Below are 19,550 nucleotides of genomic sequence, written 5' to 3'. Positions count from 1 at the left end.
TCATAGATCTTGCTCTCGAAGTCCACCTCTTCAATTTGGGATGATTCGTTGTCTATTCATGTATTCCACAGATGCAGGGCACATCAAGTTGATTGTGGAGCTTTAATTCGCTGCTCCTGAGGCTGCTTGGAGAGATCTCCCTTTCTCTTCTTTGTTCTCACAGCTCACAGGGGCTCAGCTTTGGATTTGGCCCCGCCTCTGCGTGTAGGTCGCCGGAGGGCATCTGTTTTTGGCTCAGACAGGACGGGGTTAAAGGAGCCGTTGCTTCGGGGGCTCTGGCTCACTCAGGCCGAGGGGAGGGAGGGGCACGGAGTGCGGGGCGGGCCTGCGGCGGCAGAGGCCGGCGTGACGTTGCACCAGCCTGAGGCGCGCCGTGCGTTCCCCCGGGGAAGTTGTCCGTGGATCCCGGGACCCTGGCAGTGGCGGGCTGCACAGGCTCCCCGGAAGAGGGGTGTGGATAGTGACCTGTGCTCGCACACAGGCTTTTTGGTGGCGGCAGCAGCAGCCTTAGCGTCTCCCGCCCGTCTCTGGGGTCCGCGCTTTTAGCCGCGGCTCCCGCCCGTCTCTGGAGTTCCTTTAAGCAGCGTTCTTAAACCCCTCTCCTCGTGCACCAGGAAACAAAGAGGGAAGAAAAAGTCTCTTGCCTCTTCGGCAGGTGCAGACTTTTCCCCGGACTCCCTCCCGGCTAGCCGTGGTGCACTAACCCCTTCAGGCTATGTTCAAGCCGCCAACCCCAGTCCTCTCCCTGCGCTCCCACCGAAACCCCGAGCCTCAGCTTGCAGCCCCGCCCGCCCCAGCGGGTGAGCAGATCTCGGGCTGGTGAGTGCCGGTCGGCACCGATCCTCTGTGCGGGAATCTCCCCGCTTTGCCCTCCGCACCCCTGTTGCTGTGCTCTCCTCCCCGGCTTCGAAGCTCCCCCCTCCGCCACCCGCAGTCTCCGCCCGCGAAGGGGCTTCCTAGTGTGTGGAAACTTTTCCTCCTTCACAGCTCCCTCCCACTGGTGCAGGTCCCGTCCCTATTCTTTTGTCTCTGTTGTTTCTTTTTCTCTTGCCCTACCCAGGTACGTGGGGAGTTTCTTGCCTTTTGGGAGGTCTGAGGTCTTCTGCCGGCATTCAGTAGGTGTTCTGTAGGAGTTGTTCCACGTGTAGGTGTATTTCTGGTGTATCTGTGGGGAGGAAGGTGATCTCCGCGTCTTAGTCTTCCACCATATTCCCAGCACCCCTCATGACTATTTTTTTTTAAAGGGAGAAATATATCTGGGAAATAGAAAAAAAAAAAAAAAAAAGCAAACACCCCCAACATAGTAAACATCACTGCCTATGCTGCCCTATGCTTCAGAAAATGGATTCTAGTTTTTATAACTTAGAGAAACATTTTTTCCCCAAAATGTACCACATATAGATTGGTCATCTCTAAATTTTATGGCAGAAGATAGGGATGGAAAGGAGAGACTGTGTGTGTGTGTGCTACTTAAGGCACGGTACTAGCCTCGTTCTTCCACAAGTTACACCAAGTTCTTTTCAAAATGAAAGCAACATATTCTTTATGCAGACAGGTGTCTCAAGGAAAAGTTGTATTTATAACTCAAACCAACCAGGAAGCTAAGAGAAAATGTTTCTCTCTTAGTAATTCCTAGGCTACTAAGACAGATTCCTTCCAAGTTTCAATCCTTCCTCCCAAATTCCACTTATCTTAAATTCACCTTATAAACACAATTTTTATTGCTTACTTCTGTTAGCCCTTATATGCAGTGAGGCTGAAATTCTTGACTGTGATACTTGACCAGATGTAAACTTTTAAAGTAAGTCTTTACAACAGAAATTGGATTAAAAACTATCAATTCAAATTACTTCTTTACATATGTGAGGTGAGTCTAAAGAAATGAACCTACTATCAAATTTAGCAGGAAAAGTGCCTTCCAAATGAGTTCAAAGTTTCAACCGTCTCTAAAAATGTGTGAACTCACTGGTATATGGAATAATATCTGTAAAAATCTATTCAGCTTTCCTCAAAGCATTCAAACTAATTGTTTTCCCATTTTAAGGACTTTATGATGTTTCTTTAAACAGTGTAATACCATTATACTGTTGTCTTTCAAAATTATCTAAATTTTTGTTGTTTTTCCACCTGGATTAAATGGAAGGTATATATGGTAGAAAGCCAGGAGAAGTAGGAAAGTCTTAAATTTTCTTAATGTCCCAAAGGAACTTATTAACTACCCAAAGAGAAGTCAGGGAATGCTAACAGTTAATGTCATCCAGAGAGAGTCAGTTGATCTGCCTCCAAGTGGATGAATGTGCATAAATGGAAGTGCAAACAGTCATCTGCTTTCATGAGTCACATAGAAGAGTTCATGGCAGGTACACTGTACAGCTTTCAAAGTTCCAAGAAATGGTGCAAGTCCATCTGTTCCAAAGACTCATTTCTAGTTGAGATCTTCATTTGCACAGCACAGGAAGCTGAAAGCCACTGACAGATGTATTTGTGGTAAAAGCTCACTAGTCCTGCATTCTAATATAGGTTTTTTAGTAAAATGAAGTCTATATAGTGGTTATACCACCAATGAATTTAGGTAATAAATAAGGTAATCAGGTAATCAAGTAAATAATAAAGTAATCGGGATAAAATTTTATACCATTTTGATTAGTCCTTATTATCCTTGGGGATAGAAGGGAATTAGAAACTCACTAAGTCTAGCCAGCTTGTTTGACAGGTATGAACGAACCAGGGAGGTTGAGAGATTTTTAAGTGACTTGTCCAAAGTTCTAAAACCAGAAGCTTGTAACACTTACAAACTCTTATCAAAACAAACCCACCTCTTCTCAGTCAGTCTGGTGCTCTGTTTTCTTTTCCAGAAGTCTAGGAAGACTCTATGACATTTTCCGCTTCCAAACCGGGACCCACACTGAGGTACACCTAAATATTGGGTTGGCAAAAAGGTTTGGGTTTTTCCTTAAGATGTTATAGAATAGAACCAGTTAGCTACAGAAATGCTCTGTTGTTTGAAATGACTATTCCCAATCACCCAAGGCTGTTAAATTTTTTGAGATAAATTTTTTGAGAATTCATAGAATGGATAACAAGGTCAGTTAGTGGCAATATTGACCCCAGCCGAAGTATTAAACAGATTGGCTTTGGTGCCGCAAATGTTAAATGTGGAGGCCAAGCCACAGCACCAGCCATTCTTAGGAAGGAAAATTAAACTGTGGTATGAAAACGCAGTAGTTTTCAGGGCTTATAGGAATCACTTTCACCAGCATGAAAGTAAAATAGAGGCTTAATTTTTTACATAGGTGTGTATGTTTATGAAGGTGATTCATATGTCATTGCCTTAAACTGCCTCATCTATACTTAAAAGCTGTCTGGTCAGCTTGCTCTTAAATGATCATTTCAGACCAATAGGAGTCTTCCATTTCATAATACCTCATTGCATAAGGTGCTTTAAGAAAGCACAAGTGCGTTCATGTACAGTTACGACCAACTCAATGGCAGCTTTTCTCCAGCTTAAATGAGAAAACCTGCTACTGCAGAGTCATGATGTTTTAATTGCACATTTAGTACACAAAAAGTGAAGCAAGAAGTTAAGTCATGTACTTGTAAGAGCTACATTAAAAAAATACATTTGCAGTGAAGCAGCAATTATTTTCCAAGCAAGGAAAAGTTCATTCAAATCAGCATTTAGTGGTTTAAAAAAATGGGATTGCTTTAAGAATCCATTTACCAACTCAGAAAGATTTTAAATGGTAGAGTGCCTTATGTTATATACCTGAAACTAATACAATGTATGTCAATTATACATTAATAAAGAAATTAATTAATTAAAAGATCGGCATTTAGCATGAGGGTATTCTAGTCTTCCTTTTTACCTATATCGAATAAGTTAAATTTATTATTGGAATATTAGTTTGAAATGATGCCTATGATGTTAAGCGGCTATATTATAAAAATCCGACATGCACTGTATTTTAATCTGCTGCCTCCTTTCAGAAATACTGCGACCTATTCCTTGCCTTCCAATTATTTAAAGAATGTCCATCAGTCTAAAGATAAATGTTTGTTTCTCTAATAACCTGGGTATTTTAGTGAAATTTTTTTTAAAAAATGAAATTGACTTACGTTCACAATGCATTGTCTCTTCTATTCTTGTGTGTATGTGACTCATTTTGTATTCAAAGGAACATAAATATTGTTCAATAGTTCCTCATAAAAAGATTTTAATGACCACACTGGAAGAAATAAGAATATTTTGTAAGTTAAGCTAATATGATAGGATTTACACGGACACTGTGGTGATTTGGCAGTGATTTGACAAATTTATGTAGACTGGCGAAGTGAACAACTGAAATTTAAAAAAAAAATCTGGGATATGGGCTGGAACCCAGATACCTCAAAGGAGCCATCAATAATGAATAAGGAAATTTACAAATCTGCATTTTGTTTGGCATAATTATACCACATTTATTTCTACGCCTAGGTGGTTAAAGTGTATTACTAGTTTCCTAAATATTTTTCCTACGTGTAGAGTCTGATGGCAGCTGATCCACTAGAAAAACAAATAATGCAACTGCCTTTAAAAACTAGTAACTTATGCTCAGAAATAATCGAGGGCAAACGTAGGAATTCAATGCATTTAGGTGCGTAGAAATGTACCCATATCTGAATAATGTTACCACTTACATAATGCTTATTATGTGCCTTAGAATATTAGTTCTAAGCATTTGACCAATTAACTTATTTTCTCCTCAGCTCATACAACTCTATGATTTAGGTACTAATATTATAGCTGTTTTACTCAAGGTCACATGCTGAGTTATCAGCAGAACTAAGCACTGAACCTAGACAGCCTGGCTTCAAAGTATAACCTTTTTAACCATTACATACTCTCTATCACCTTGTCTGAAAAGACAGTCTCTCTCCCAAAGCCAGCTAAAACAATAGTGCTTCCATCTTGATATATGACTTTGATTAACAGCATACGAAATGAATAATTACAAATTTAGTTACTATAAGACACAGCAAATTTACTAATTAAATCAATGTTTATAGAGAAACAAGAAGTAATAATGCCCCCTCCCATAGGTATCCTATGCATCACCTTTTGTGTCTTATTTGGGAATTACTACTGCTACCACCTGTTAATATTTAAAAAGCGTTTGCCTGGACAGACACTTTGCAGGGATTATCTGATTTAATCACAATAGCAAACATATGAGGGCTGATAATACCATTTTTATATTTCACATGGGGAGACTAAGGCTCGGGGGTTTTAAATAATTTATCAACCTCACAGTGTTAGAAAGTGATAAGGCAGAGATTTGAACCCGGGCAGCCTGTCTGCAGAGCCCACACTATTTGTCATTATGCCTCTTACCATAGTGTGTTTTCTCCCATTGGTAACCTAGTCAGCATGATTTGAACAGGGAAAAAGAACTATAGGCTCCATGAATATAATGATTTTAAGAACTTTATAAAAGCATCTTTTGCACTTGGGGACAGAATGGATTCTGTAATTTTTTTACCTTTTTTAGCCTTTCTAATTTATCTTACCTTGAAGATGGGCAGAGCATATAACATAATGGTCAAAATACAAAATGAAGACAGGCAGTATTAAAATAGTTGACTTCACTTCATTTTAAATATAGCATCTTATATGCCATTTACCTGGTTTTAGTTTTGCCATTTAAATCAGTGAACAGATGTAAAAAGACATGATTTTAGCATAAATTATTGAGAAATCTAATCAGAGCCCTGTAGCAGATTTGTTGGACTGGAAGAAATAAATGGATGCTCTCATCTTAAAGAATCAGTGCTTTTTATTTAATGTTACCAGATTAGCTTCTTCAACCTGGTGGCTCATTACCAAGATAGCTTTGTGCTTGTGACTAGAAATAATATTGATAATAATAATAGTAATAAAATTTATTATTGCATGTGTTCCGCAGCCAAGTAGTTTCACTTACCGAATTGGCTGGTGTGCAGCACACACAAAATTTGCATGAAAAAGAACAGCTGTGTAAAATACTGCCTTTGGAAAGGCAAATTTACTGAGACAGTGATTATAGTGTATGAAGCTCAAGGCATAACCGTAATGATTGTAGGACCATTTCTCTCCCTCATGCAGTATTTTACATCTATTGCCCTCAGAACCAGAAGACAGCGAATTCATGGTAGCAAATGCTATTTCCTATCCGGTAAAAGTGATTCTATTGCAACCTCCTGCTTTTAGTCACTGAAAACTTGCTGAAAAGCCTCCTTTGAAGGTCAAACTTTTACTAGTTGGCCTCTTCCAAAAGATGGCCTTGAGTGCAAAGAGAGTAATATTTAAGTTCTAAAAAATAAGGCAGTGCTTAATTTGATGTACTAAAAGCTTACTTTTAAATGACAGCAAAATTTTTAAATGTTGGATTGTATAAGTATTGTTTAAGCAACTCTTTCATATCAGGAAGTTCCAGTTTATCATCTATAAAGGGTAAAATGGCAATCCTTTTTCCTCCATTAGCATGTCATAATTTAAACATGATTCACTTGGACTTAATGCGCACACAAATCATAAAAGCGTTTTTTTGTACTGAATTTTAGACAATAATTTTAAAGTGTTATTTGGACCTTTCATATTAGGTGATGAAAATTGGTGACAATGTACCTGTATTCGGAATCATCTACATGTTTTTAAATCTTTGGCTTTGCCATTTCATTTGGTACAAATCTGGAAGTTGTCAGGGAGAGCACTGATATATTTATACTTCGTTGAGATGGGCAAATTATGACAGCCTTTGTTTGAATTCCTTAAGTGTAGTCCTCTAACTTGAGAGTGAATGTCTGTCTGTTAGTGGGATCCTCTCATTCTACTTTTAGTGGTTTTCTTGTTAAACATTTATGCACTGAAAAAAACTGATCCCAACTCTAAAACGTTCATTTTTATAGTACTTCATAGTTGACAAAGCTAGGTTTTCATAAGTATAATAATTCGATCCTCATAGCAACGCTGTGAGGCTAACAAGATTATCCCCATTTTACACATGGGAAGCTGTAGGGCCCAGAGGTTGTATGACACAGCCAGTGTGATTAGTGTTCTTGCCACACTGACCTAAATCCAGAGCTCTATGTGCCGAACCACAACAGTCCTCTGATCAAGATCAAATGATTTACAAAAATCATACTGAAAACAAGTTGTCTGTTACCCTTGATCTCATAAAATGTGGATGTTTTAGGATTAATAAACTAGGAAACTAGGAAATAGTGCATGAAATTGGAGAATAAGGAAAAGCTTTCATTATGTTTCAATCCATGCTTATTTAGACGATCACTTCTTTAAATCATGTTTGAAGTTTGGTTTTCTAGCAATTATTTTAGCTGATAGAAACACAGCATGATAAAAATGTGTATATATGATATTCTGGGGCATGTGGATTGTATAGTTATGTGTTTGTGTATACTTATATGTTTCCTCTACTGACATGGAAGAAAGATTTATTACAGATATATAAACCTTTGGTATTATACTGTCAATTTGATGTCTATTTTTAAAATTATGTGAAAATAAAGCTTTAAGTATATAAATGGTTGAGAGAATCACTCCTCAGCTTTATATAAACCAGCAGGATGAAATACTTACCTTGGAATGAAGATGTAAGAATGCGTCCGCCACACCCACCAAGAGATTACTTGGAACCTGGGCTTGCGGTGGCTCAAGAGGACGTGTCACTTGCTTTCCTGGAGTCATTGCACTGTGCCCCTCCAGTTGCCCGTGTTGAACCTCTCCTGAGGCTAAACCAGTTGTTCTCTTCCTCTTTTGTTCCTGTCATTTCAAGCACTGGTCCCCATATTATGTTTCATAATGATGCCTACTAAGAGAGTTTTCAGAAAAGGCAGGTGAATTTTCTCAGCCAGTGGAAATCAGATTGTATTAAATCAATGTTTGTCAATAAAGTGTATCACAAAAATAACGTTTCTGTGTTTCTCACAGTGATCAGCCATCTGCATCAGCAACCTGTAACATCATGTCCATAGCACTCTTCACATTTCCTCCCCACCTTCTTACACTGACTCCCAGGCTGGGAGCCATTCTCACAACTTGTATAAAATGACCATTGAATGGCAGACAAATTGATAATGAAATTGCTTCCCTATGGAAGATATCCCCCGCTCCCAGAATCTCTAGAGGCCAGCAGACCCTTCACATCTGTATCTTCCCACCCACAGTTCCATTCCTTCCATAGTTTCTCTGTGCACGGGCATAAGCAGCTACAGATACACAGACAGAAGCTCCTTCTTTGGGAGGGGTAGCTGACCAACGAGACACAGATATGAAGGCTGCCTCCATGCAGAACCTACCTATTTGAATTTTATACCTTCCTGTGGAGACCAGCTATGGCAGAGCAAAATCTAGAGCTGCCTTTCTTGTTTTGTTTAATGTTCCTATTTTTCATAGTTGACTGAACAACAATAAACAACACAAACAAAACCCAGTCTTTTGGCAAATGTTTCATGAAAAGACAAGTAACTATGTCATTTAATGAAATAAAACCAAAGTATCCACAATAATTTTTAAAAACTCACTTTTTGTTACTCACCATTGCTGCAAAAGAACTGTTAGGCAACTCTAAGTACTGTGCTATTAAGAGCATAACTAGAAATTCATTGACACAGCAGAAATCTATCTCTCTATATCATCTTCCTTCCATATGCATATAGAGATATCTGTGTATGTATCAGGTATTCTAGCTAGCTAGCTATTATTCCTTTTTCCTGCATACAAACATTCTCTGGACTTGAGTAGGTGTAAAAATCCAGTGTGAATCTGCCTCAGTAATGTATAATAGCATTAATAATACTGCTGTAATCAATTCCATGAGAAATTTGGGCACCTTTAAAATTTGGTAAAGGATTGTACTATCATTAATTGTTTTTCTCTCAAAATAATAGGGTTTATTTTGCCTTATGAATGGCTAATTTTCTGAAATACAGTTGAGTCAATAAGCACTCAACTTTTAAACTACTTCAAGAATGGATTTTATGCAACCAGATCTCAAGGGCTTTCTTGAAGATGGGGTCTGATTGTATCCCTGAGGCCAAAGGCCTTTCTTCACTGACTCCTGGCATGATGTGTATGATCTCTGGGTTATTATGTCCACCAAGCCTGTGCAAAGAACAGGGATTCCAGAATCATTCTTCAGATCTGAAAGGGCAAAGATCACCAGTTAAGATCTTCCTGGTCACCGTTGGAGTCATTTGGATAATAGTTCAAGGGGCTCTAAAAATATTATGAAATAATAGAGAAAATAATTCTTTTAATAAGCTATAAATACCTAAATATGGTAGTCCTTTAAAATTCAATAATTTATTTGATACAGCATTTTGAGTTACATATTCATTTCTAATACTTAATTGTGTAGAGTGTTAAGATGCTGGCTGTTATGAAATGATTCTATTTTCTTCTTCTTTTGCAGGTAACCCATTAACAAAGGATAAATCAAGTGATCCTCAAGGCTGATTACACTGAACATCAGCATAGAAACATAACTCATGAGGTGATCTTGAAGGAAAATTTTTATACAGCTCACAAGAGGCACTCTGGAGTCTGCTATTTCCAGGGGATTTCATGGCTTGTAATCAGCTTCTTCTTGGAATCAAGACTTTTTAAAAGTCCGACATGAACTTCTATATCATGAAGATTTCATCAGATTTGAACTGTGTTCAACTTGTATAATTGCACTTGCAAAAAGGATTTGAAGTTACTGTCTGAAGAGTTGGCGTTGCCGGATGGTGTCAGAGACACTTACCTTTTGGGCTCTTGGCTCCAAATGTGACTGCTTTTCTTGTTTCTGAGTCTCCCAAGTGCACTGGCCTTCTGTCATGGACCTGTTCCTGAGTCCTGTGTTCAGTGGCTAGGACTGCACATGGCTTCAGTGACTTTTCCTTTGCGAACTTCTCCTCTGGCATGGTGTAGACTGAGACAATTTATTTGTATCCTAATCTTGAAGCTCTGAAAGCCTACATGTTTTAACATCTTAAAGTTGCTTTTGTTAAAGGAATGGAAATATATATCCATTGATAATAATTACTGTTGGCAAGTAAAGTTATCTGAATACATCAATCATATAAGAATGTATAGACAAGCTGACATGTTTCCCCAAGGCTAACACACTGCTGCAGCTCTCTGTCAGTAAAATAGGTAGTAGTTAGAACTGAATTACCATTTTCATTATATACTCCTGTTTGGTACCTCTAGAGTACTCTCCCTTTCAGTTTTTTTTGTTTTTTTTTTTTAAGTGGGCTTTTTCTTTCATTTTTATCTTTACTTTTTCCCTTCACAGAAATTAGCAGTGAGCAGTCAAGTATTTAGGTAACCTTCAGTTTCAAAAAATTGCCAAGGATGCACGTGGGTTTTGATTTCTTAGCTTGAAAGTTATTCACTTAGATTTCTTCTAGTATTTTTTTAAACTGTCCTTTCTATCTCATTCTAAAAAGGCTGTCTCTTGTTCTATCCCAATGACTGTTTGAATGCCTATCTATTTGTTTATTCAGTCTGTTGGTAGAATAAATTGTAGAAAAATTCTTTTCCTTGGTCTAAATTTTATAAATATTTGCTTACAGTTGTCCCGTTCAAACAATTTCTTTAGTCAGTCTTTGTCCACGTTTTCGTAGTACTTTTAACATTTGTGGTTTTCAGTTCTACAGGAAAATCTTATAAATATTTCAAGGCCTTAAACATGTATGTACTTGTTTTTCTAAGTTACTCGCAGAATGTATAATTTTATACTACATCTGCTTTGTTTCATTTGTGATGCGGAGGGAGAGAAGAATGGAAATTGCATAGCCATTCTGGATATTGTATAAAGGTATAGTTTGAAAGAATGTAAAGGGGGAGGAGCTTCTATGTTTTACTCATCTTAGACTAATAGGAAGATACTTCAGAAATTGTCCTATTAGAAGTTCCATTATGTTAGAGAAGGTGTGGACATCTTTTGTTTTTTAAAACTCACTGACATGGCCAATTAGGTATATGTTGACTTCCATGATGGAGGCTGACATACAGACCAAAGCTCTCCAGGCTAAATTGATAACAACTTTCAAAGACCAAGACATTACCCAGAATCTTTTCTCGGCAGAATGACTAAAAGTGTAAAATTTGTTAAACATTAAATTTGTAAAGTATGCTTTTGATATTGAACTAAAGTAAACTATACTACCCCGTAAGTCCATGGAATGGAATGACTTTCTCCTTCCATTTTAATTATGCATATACAACTAGATGGCTCTGAGTGAATTTTGCAATGGTTCAAGACTGTCTCAACTCATAAAGAAAGGAGTAACAGTTGTGCTGGAGTTTCTGCATCAGTAATAATATCATTAATTTCTTTGGAACAAAGTGGAAAACTATATTATTTTGGAAATAATGAATTTGTCCTAGGTTTGAAATTATAAATCATGCCTCTCATTTTTTAAACTATGTCCCTTAAAACAACACTGGAAATTCTGTATTATATTCAAGTGTAATACATGCATATCAATAGAAAAAAATAAATGGAATTTCAAATATATTAACTAGATTATCCCCAGTAGATTAATGTTGTGACTCTTCAGAAAAGGCGAATAAAATTGGAATATAAAATGGACTCTTTTTCATGAGTTACATTCAGAGAATCTGTTTTCCAGTGTTTTATCTTAAAAGCACTTCAGTTACTATCTAGGAAAACCTCTGAGTTTATGGGGAAGCTGACATAAATTCTTCAATCTTCTTTTTATAAAAATCCATGGCAAATCTTGCCATTTACACAAGGTTCCAATATTTGACTTGCTTATTTGCTAAGAAACAATTGAAATAGATATATCTACTACACTTGTGCCACTTGCTCACATCTTGACTGTGAGCAAAACTGGCAAAATTTTGCTAGCAATATACAAAAATCATTTTATTATAAAAATTGTTGAAAATAATGACTGTTTATCCTTTGAAATTCATTATACAGTTGGCCCTTGAACAACATAGGTTTGAACTGCACAGGTCTACTTATACATGGATTTTTTTCAACATTAAGTACTACAGTACTACACAATCTGAGGTTGGTTCCAGGGATGCAGAACCTTGGGTATGGAGGAACCGCATAGAGGGAAGATGGACTGTAAGTTATACGCAGATTTTCGACTGCATGTAGGGTTAGCTCCCCAGACCCCAGCGTTGTTCAAAGGTCAACCATATATGGAAATGTTAATTAAAACATAAAATATGGCTATGATTTAGCCTTTAAAAATTACTAGCTTTTATTTTGAAGTAATTTAAGATTTCCAATGTTATGAAAATAGCTCAGAGGACTTCTGTGTATCCTTTTCCCCATTATCGCCCAGTGATAACATCTTACCAAACCAAGAAATTGACATTGGTACAACACTATCCACTCAAATACAGACCTTATTCAGATTTCACTGGTTTCACATGCACTTTGGGTGTGTTTATGTGTGTGTGTATACGATCTTATTCTTTTTAATTAATTTGGTAAACACCTACTTCAGTATGTCATAACATAGAATAGATCATGAGAGTCTATGGGTCAATGAGTGGCTGATTTGTGATGACTTTTTTTTTTTTTTTTTTTGTACTTCTACATTTTATTTTATTTTATTTTTTTCCCTTTTTTTTTTTTTTTAAACATCTTTATTGGAGCATAATTGCTTTACAATGGTATGTTAGTTTCACCTTCACAACAAAATGAATCAGTTATATATATACATATGTTCCCATATCTCTTCCCGCTTGCGTCCCCTCCCTCCCACCCTCCCTATCCCACCCCTCCAGGCGGTCACAAAGCACCGAGCTGATCTCCCTGTGCTATGCGGCTGCTTCCCACTAGCTATCTACCTTACGTTTGGTAGTGTATACATGTCCATGCCTCTTTATTGCTTTGTCACCGTTTACCCTTCCCCCTCCCCATAGCCTCAAGTCCATTCTCTAGTAAGTCTGTGTCTTTATTCCTGTTTCACCCCTAGGTTTTTCATGACATTTTTTTTTTTCTTAAATTCCATATATATGTGTTAGCATACGGGTCTCTTGTAGACAGCAAATATATGGGTCTTGTTTTTGTATCCATTCAGCCAATCTGTGTCTTTTGGTGAGAGCATTTAGTCCATTTACATTTAAGGTAATTATCGATATGTGTGTTCCCATTCCCATTTTCTTAATTGTTTTGGGTTTGTTATTGTAGGTCTTTTCCTTCTTTTGTGTTTCTTGCCTAGAGAAGTTCCTTTAGCAGTTGTTGTAGAGCTGGTTTGGTGGTGCTGAACTCTCTCAGCTTTTGCTTGTCTCTAAAGGTTTTAATTTCTCCATCAAATCTGAATGAGATCCTTGCTGGGTAGAGTAATCTTGGTTGCAGGTTTTTCTCCTTCAACACTTTCAATATGTCCTGCCACTCCCTTCTGGCTTGCAGAGTTTCTGCTGAAAGATCAGCTGTTAACCTTATGGGGATTCCCTTGTGTGTTATTTGTTGTTTTTCCCTTGCTGCTTTTAATATGTTTTCTTTGTATTTAATTTTTGACAGTTTGATTAATATGTGTCTTGGCGTATTTCTCCTTGGATTTATCCTGTATGGGACTCTCTGTGCTTCCTGGACTTGATTAACTATTTCCTTTCCCATATTAGGGAAGTTTTCAACTATAATCTCTTCAAATATTTTCTCAGTCCCTTTCTTTTTCTCTTCTTCTTCTGGAACCCCTATAATTCGAATGTTGGTACGTTTAATGTTGTCCCAGAGGTCTCTGAGACTGTCCTCAGTTCTTTTCATTCTTTTTTCTTTATTCTGCTCTGCAGTAGTTATTTCCACTATTTTATCTTCCAGGTCACTTATCCGTTCTTCTGCCTCAGTTATTCTGCTATTGATCCCATCTAGAGTACTTTTAATTTCATTTATTGTGTTGTTCATCGTTGCTTGTTTCATCTTTAGTTCTTCTAGGTCCTTGTTAACTGATTCTTGCATTTTGTCCATTCTATTGTCCATTCTATCTCCAAGATTTCGGATCAACCTTACTATCATTATTTTGAATTCTTTTTCAGGTAGACTGCCTATTTCCTCTTCATTTGTTAGGTCTGATGGGTTTTTATCTTGCTCCTTCATCTGCGGTGTGTTTTTCTGTCTTTTCATTTTGCTTATCTTACTGTGTTTGGGGTCTCCTTTTTTGCAGGCTGAAGGTTCGTAGTTCCTGTTGTTTTTTGTGTCTGTCCCCAGTGGCTAAGGTTGGTTCAGTGGGTTGTGTAGGCTTCCTGGTGGAGGGTACTAGTGCCTGTGTTCTGGTGGATGAGGCTAGATCTTGTCTTTCTGGTGGGCAGGTCCACGTCTGGTGGTGTGTTTTGGGGTGTCTGTAGACTTATTATGATTTTGGGCAGCCTCTCTGCTAATGGGTGGGGTTGTGTTCCTGTCTTGCTAGTTGTTTGGCATAGGATGTCCAGCACTGTAGCTTGCTGGTCGTTGAGTGAAGCTGGGTGCTGGCGTTGAGATGGAGATCTCTCAGAAATTTTTGCTGTTTGATATTATGTGCAGCTGGGAGGTCTCTTGTGGATCAGTGTCCTGAAGTTGGCTCTCCCACCTCAGAGGCACAGCACTGACTCCTGGCTGCAGCACCAAGAGCCTTTCATCCACACGGCTCCTTAATTTGGGATGATTGGTTGTCTATTCAGGTATTCCACAGATGCAGGGTATATCAAGTTGATTGTGGAGCTTTAATCCGCTGCTTCTGATGCTGCTGGGAGAGATTTCCCTTTCTCTTCTTTGTTCTCACAGCTCCCAGGGGCTCAGCTTTGGATTTAGCCCCGCCTGTGCGTGTAGGTCGCCGGAGGGCGTCTGTTCTTTGCTCAGACAGGACGGGGTTAAAGGAGCCACTGATTCGGAGGCTCTGGCTCACTCAGGCCCGGGGGTAGGGAGGGGCACGGAGTATGGGGCGGGCCTGCGGCGGCAGAGGCCGGCGAGACGTTGCAGCCTGAGGCGCGCCTGTGCGTTCTCCCGGGGGAGTTGTCCCTGGATCCCGGGACCCTGGCAGTGGCGGGCTGCACAGGCTCCCCGGAAGGGCGTGTGGCTAGTGACCTGTGTTCGCACACAGGCCTCCCGGTGGCGGCAGCAGCGGCCCTAGCGTCTCATGTCTCTCTCTGGGCTCCGCACTTTTAGCCGCGGCTCGCGCCCGTCCCTGGAGCTCTCTCAAGCAGCATTCTTAATCCCCTCTCCTCGTGCACCAGGAAACAAAGAGGGACGTAAAAGTCTCTTGCCTCTTCGGCAGTTCCAGACTTCTCCCCGGACTCTCTCCCGGCCAGCCGCGGTGCACTAACGCCCTGCAGGCTGTGTTCACGCCGCCAACCTCAGTCCTCTCCCGGCGCTCCGACAAAAGCCGGAGCCTCAGCTCCCAGTCCCGCCCGCCCCGGCGGGTGAGCAGACAAGCCTCTCGGCTGGCGAGTTCCGGTCGGCCCGATCCTCTGCGCTGGAATCTGTCCGCTTTGTCCTCCGCACCCCTGTTGCTGTGCTCTCCTCCGCGGCTCCCAAGCTCCCCCACTCCGCCTCCCGAAGCCTCCACCCGCGAAGGGGCTTCCTAGTGTGTGGACACTTTTCCTCCTTCACAGCTCTCTCCCGCTGGTGCAGGACCCGTCCCTATCCTTTTGTCTCTGTTTAGTTTTTTCTTTTGTCCTACCCAGGTACGTGGGGGGTTTCTTGCCTTTTGGGAGGTCTGAGGTCTTCTGCCAGCGTTCAGTAGATGCTCTGTAGGAGTTGTTCCATGCGTAGATGTATTTCTGGTGTATCTGTGGGGAGGAACGTGATCTCCGCGTCTTGTGATGACTTTTTTGAAGTTCTCTATTTATGGAATAACATCCTATAGCTTTATTTTATTTTTATACATTCTTGTTGCCTTAACACAATGGAAACTTCCAGTTTTAACGTCAGACAGTACCATATAAGATTTCAAATTTGGAATTGGCCTTAATGGGTAGGAAGAGGTCTGAGAATCTGCATCTATGGTTGAAATAAAAAGGGAGTTTGGTCCTGTTCTTTATTTCAATCAGCAAGGGAATGCTATACAAGTAGGTTGTGACTTTTGATAATACACAATGGCTAATAGCACAATGATTAAGTGGGACATGATCTTTTAAAAATGTTGATCATTTTCTCAATTCATGATCATATATCCATCTGAAAGAGCAACATATGCAAAAATATCAAGTAGTATTTTTCATCATGGAGCCCTTTCTCATATTGACCCATTTAAGTGGAGAGAATTAGAATGATGGAAGACACAGAGAAGCTGAAAAGTTGGGGAGAAACATATTGGGTGTCTGTTCCCTCCTGTTCCCCTTACCCACATAGAGAACTCATAGTAGAGCATTACTATTTTTTTAAGGTAAGGGTTTGTCTCTGCCTTTCTGCCTTCATACCTGCCTTCCTCTCCTTTCTTGTTTTCTTCCTTTCTTCCTTACCCTCATTTCCTTCCATCTTTCCCTTCCTTCCTTGCCTTCTCTTTCGTTTTATATACAGAATACTTTGAAAAAAGAGTAGAGGTAGCAGATTTTATTCATTGCACTGCGTGATACTAAAAAGTAGTGTAGACCTCACAATTATCTGGCATGTAATTGACTTATTCCTACTAGGCACATGCATATTTGGTGAGATCAAACGTTAGCTGAAGTTTAGCCTTTAAAATGGCCTTTAAAATCTATTCAATGGATTTTTTTTAATGCCCTACATTTGCAGGGCATTCTGCTAACCAATGAAAAGTAGGTACACAGGAGACATAAGTGTTTCATATTTGTTTTGATTTTTTTAAATCTTCATTATATTTCAAATTAATAAATGTTATACACTATGTCAGACATTTTTCTGGAAGGTTTTATCTGTTATACAAAGTGATTGAACTTTAGAAGGTATGTGAGCAGGGCACTACAAAGTTTTGTTTCACAGGTTTCAGCAAAAATGTGATGGAAAGTCTTAAAGAAGAGAGACTGTGCACTTGAAGAGAAGTTAGAGGGGACTAACATAATCCAGGGAAAGTTAATGAGGGCCTCAGCTTGGACTATCACACTGAGGAGAATGTGAAAAAAATAGATATCAATCCTGGTTGTCATTTAAATTACTTGAAGATCTAAAAATTACCCACACCCAACTCTACTCTCTGAGATTCTCTTTATTGGTTTAGGATTAGAGTCTGGGAACAAGTATTTTTTAAAAATCTCCTTGGGTGATTTAATGTGCATTCTGGGTTAAGAACCACTAATGAAGGGTTTTGCCAAGGTAGAAATGAGAAGTTGGGTGGGATGATTGGATGAGTATAAGGGAGATGTGGAAGAGAACTCAAAGCCCTGAGCCTACTAAAATGGGATAATTGAGATTTAGTTAAATATTAGAAAACTCTGAAGGAAAAGCAAGTTGAGTGGCAGGTGGAGACAATGAGTTCATTTTTTAAGCCTAATGAGTTTACAGTGCCAAGGTAACATTCAGAAAGGTCATGTTAGATAAGAACTGAACAGGCTTTATTGGATTTGTAATTAGAGAATGTTGGTCTTGGAAAGAGCAGTTTTAGTGAAATGCTTATTGTAGAGCTGAGATTTCAGTGGGTTGGAGAGTGAATGAGAGATGTGAAAGTGGAAAATAGTACACGTAGACTTCTATTTCACAGGGGAATAAAAAGGAAAAGTAGGGTAGTGGTTATGCCGGGGAGGCAGAATTGAAAGAGTGTACTTTTCTTAATATGGAAGAAATTAGAGTAGGTTCATCTATACCATAAGGGAGGGAGGAGAGGATGAGAAGTATGTTAAGAACCCAGGAGTGAAAATATAAAGGAAAGTTGAAAGTAGGGGTGTTTCTATCTAGATGGAAAGAAAGATAAAATGTATGAGGAATAAGCAGGATCAAATCCCATAGAAATTCTAAGGGGATGTGAACAGTGAAGAGGCAAGTGGTGTTTAGCTCTTTGGTAACCTTCAACAGAGCAGTGTCAGTAGTTAGCCCAGGAGTCGGAAAGCAATCATTGAAGTTGATTAGTACATGGGTGAGTGTCAGCTTGTCCCTGGGCTACTTAGACTTAGGAAGTTAATAACTGCAAGATCATAAATAGATAAATGAGAGAGAAATTAACTAAGTCTCAGTATCCTTATTCATGAAATAAAGATATCTACCTCACAGGATTTGTTGTCAAGATTCAATGAGTGAATACATGTAAAGTGCTCAGCACATTATCTTGTACGTAGTATTTACTCAATGGTGGTTCTTTCATTGTGAAAGATGTCCAAGTTCCATTTGTTCTGCAGTGGTGTAAAATCAGGTTGGTAGAAGATAATAAAATTATATATGATGTGAAAGGGTTTGGGGCTGGCTGGTACAAATGATAAAAAGAAGAGGAAGATGTAGTGACATTACATTTAAATCATTTTTTTTCCTGGAATTAAGTGGCCGTAAGGAAGGTAAAAGAGTAACCTTAGTGGAAGATTAAGTGAAAATATTTTTTCTTATGGGAGAAGCCAGAAAGATTTATAGGCCAGAAAGGTTTATAGGTTTATACTGCAAGGAGGCAGTAGGGAAGGAGAAACTGATAAAGGGAGGGATGGATTAATATCCTGGAGGAAGGAGAAACAGGTGGAGTTGGGAATGTTAAGCAGAAGGGTTAGTGTGATAGGAATAATGTTTCTTTTGTCAGATAACTAAAAAAAAAAAAAAAAAAAAAGATGGATGAAGCTGGAGACAAATTTAGATGTGAGGCCCAGGAAAATAATGCTCGGAGCCTCTAGGCTGAAGGAATGGCATATACAGGTGTTAAGTAGATAGGGTTCATGTGCTGAGTGTACAAGGGACAAAATTCAGTTTGGAATCTCCAAGGAGAGTAGAAAATATTTCAAGTAAACCTTGGTGTTTCTAGATGCTGAGAGCTCAAAAGACAATAAAGTCACAATACAGGACATTTAATTCGTAGAGACGTGACTTTTCCATCAGTGCAGTCTGGACAAAGGAAGGGTGAAAATGAATAGTTGGGATCAACTTTGGATGAAGATAGGCAACGTAAAAAAAAATGGCTAGCATCTCTGAACTTACTCTGTACCAAGAGGTCTTTCTAAGCAATTTAAGTGTATTATTTAACCTTATCTGAGATCTATATTATTGATATCACCATTCTCTAATAAGAAAAGTGGGGCATGGAGTGTTTAAGCAACAGTGTCACATAATAGTAAATGGTAAAGCCAGGATTGTAACCTCTGTAGTAGTAACTAGTAGGGAGTTCGTTTATATGCCATTGAAAAAGTGTATCATGGGGCTATAGGAAAATTCACAGGGCAAGTAAAATAAAAAGGAATGATGTTTGTAAATCTAGGGAGGGTCAGAGAGACTTGAAATAAATTTGAAAGTGGAGAACGGTTTTATTAGGGATGAGTAATAATTAGGACAAATATTTTTATGTTCCTACTATGTGCCAAGAACTATGTTAGATGCAGTGAATAAAATGTGTCACCTTCTATCACTCCTTCTGGGAGTGATAATAAACTGAATTTTTAGTAACTGAGTTAAGAATCTTCAGATAAATTCCTCAAAACA

General features: G+C 39.0%; 1 protein-coding gene across 1 annotated transcript in view; it reads left to right on the top strand.

Annotated features, from left to right (window-relative positions):
* Positions 1-10,060, top strand: part of TAFA2 (TAFA chemokine like family member 2) — a 554,547-nt gene extending 544,487 nt beyond the window's left edge. The window contains exon 5 of the mRNA XM_067697196.1: positions 9,450-10,060. Within this exon, the coding sequence (XP_067553297.1) occupies positions 9,450-9,461 (12 nt within the window). The 3' untranslated portion in view covers positions 9,462-10,060. The remainder of the gene's footprint in view (positions 1-9,449) is intronic.
* Positions 10,061-19,550: the final 9,490 nt, after the last annotated feature.

This window comes from Pseudorca crassidens, chromosome 11, assembly GCF_039906515.1.
Source record: "Pseudorca crassidens isolate mPseCra1 chromosome 11, mPseCra1.hap1, whole genome shotgun sequence".
NCBI lineage: Eukaryota > Metazoa > Chordata > Mammalia > Artiodactyla > Delphinidae > Pseudorca > Pseudorca crassidens.
Note: the sequence above shows the minus strand (reverse complement) of the source record. Positions and strands in the feature narration are given on the sequence as shown.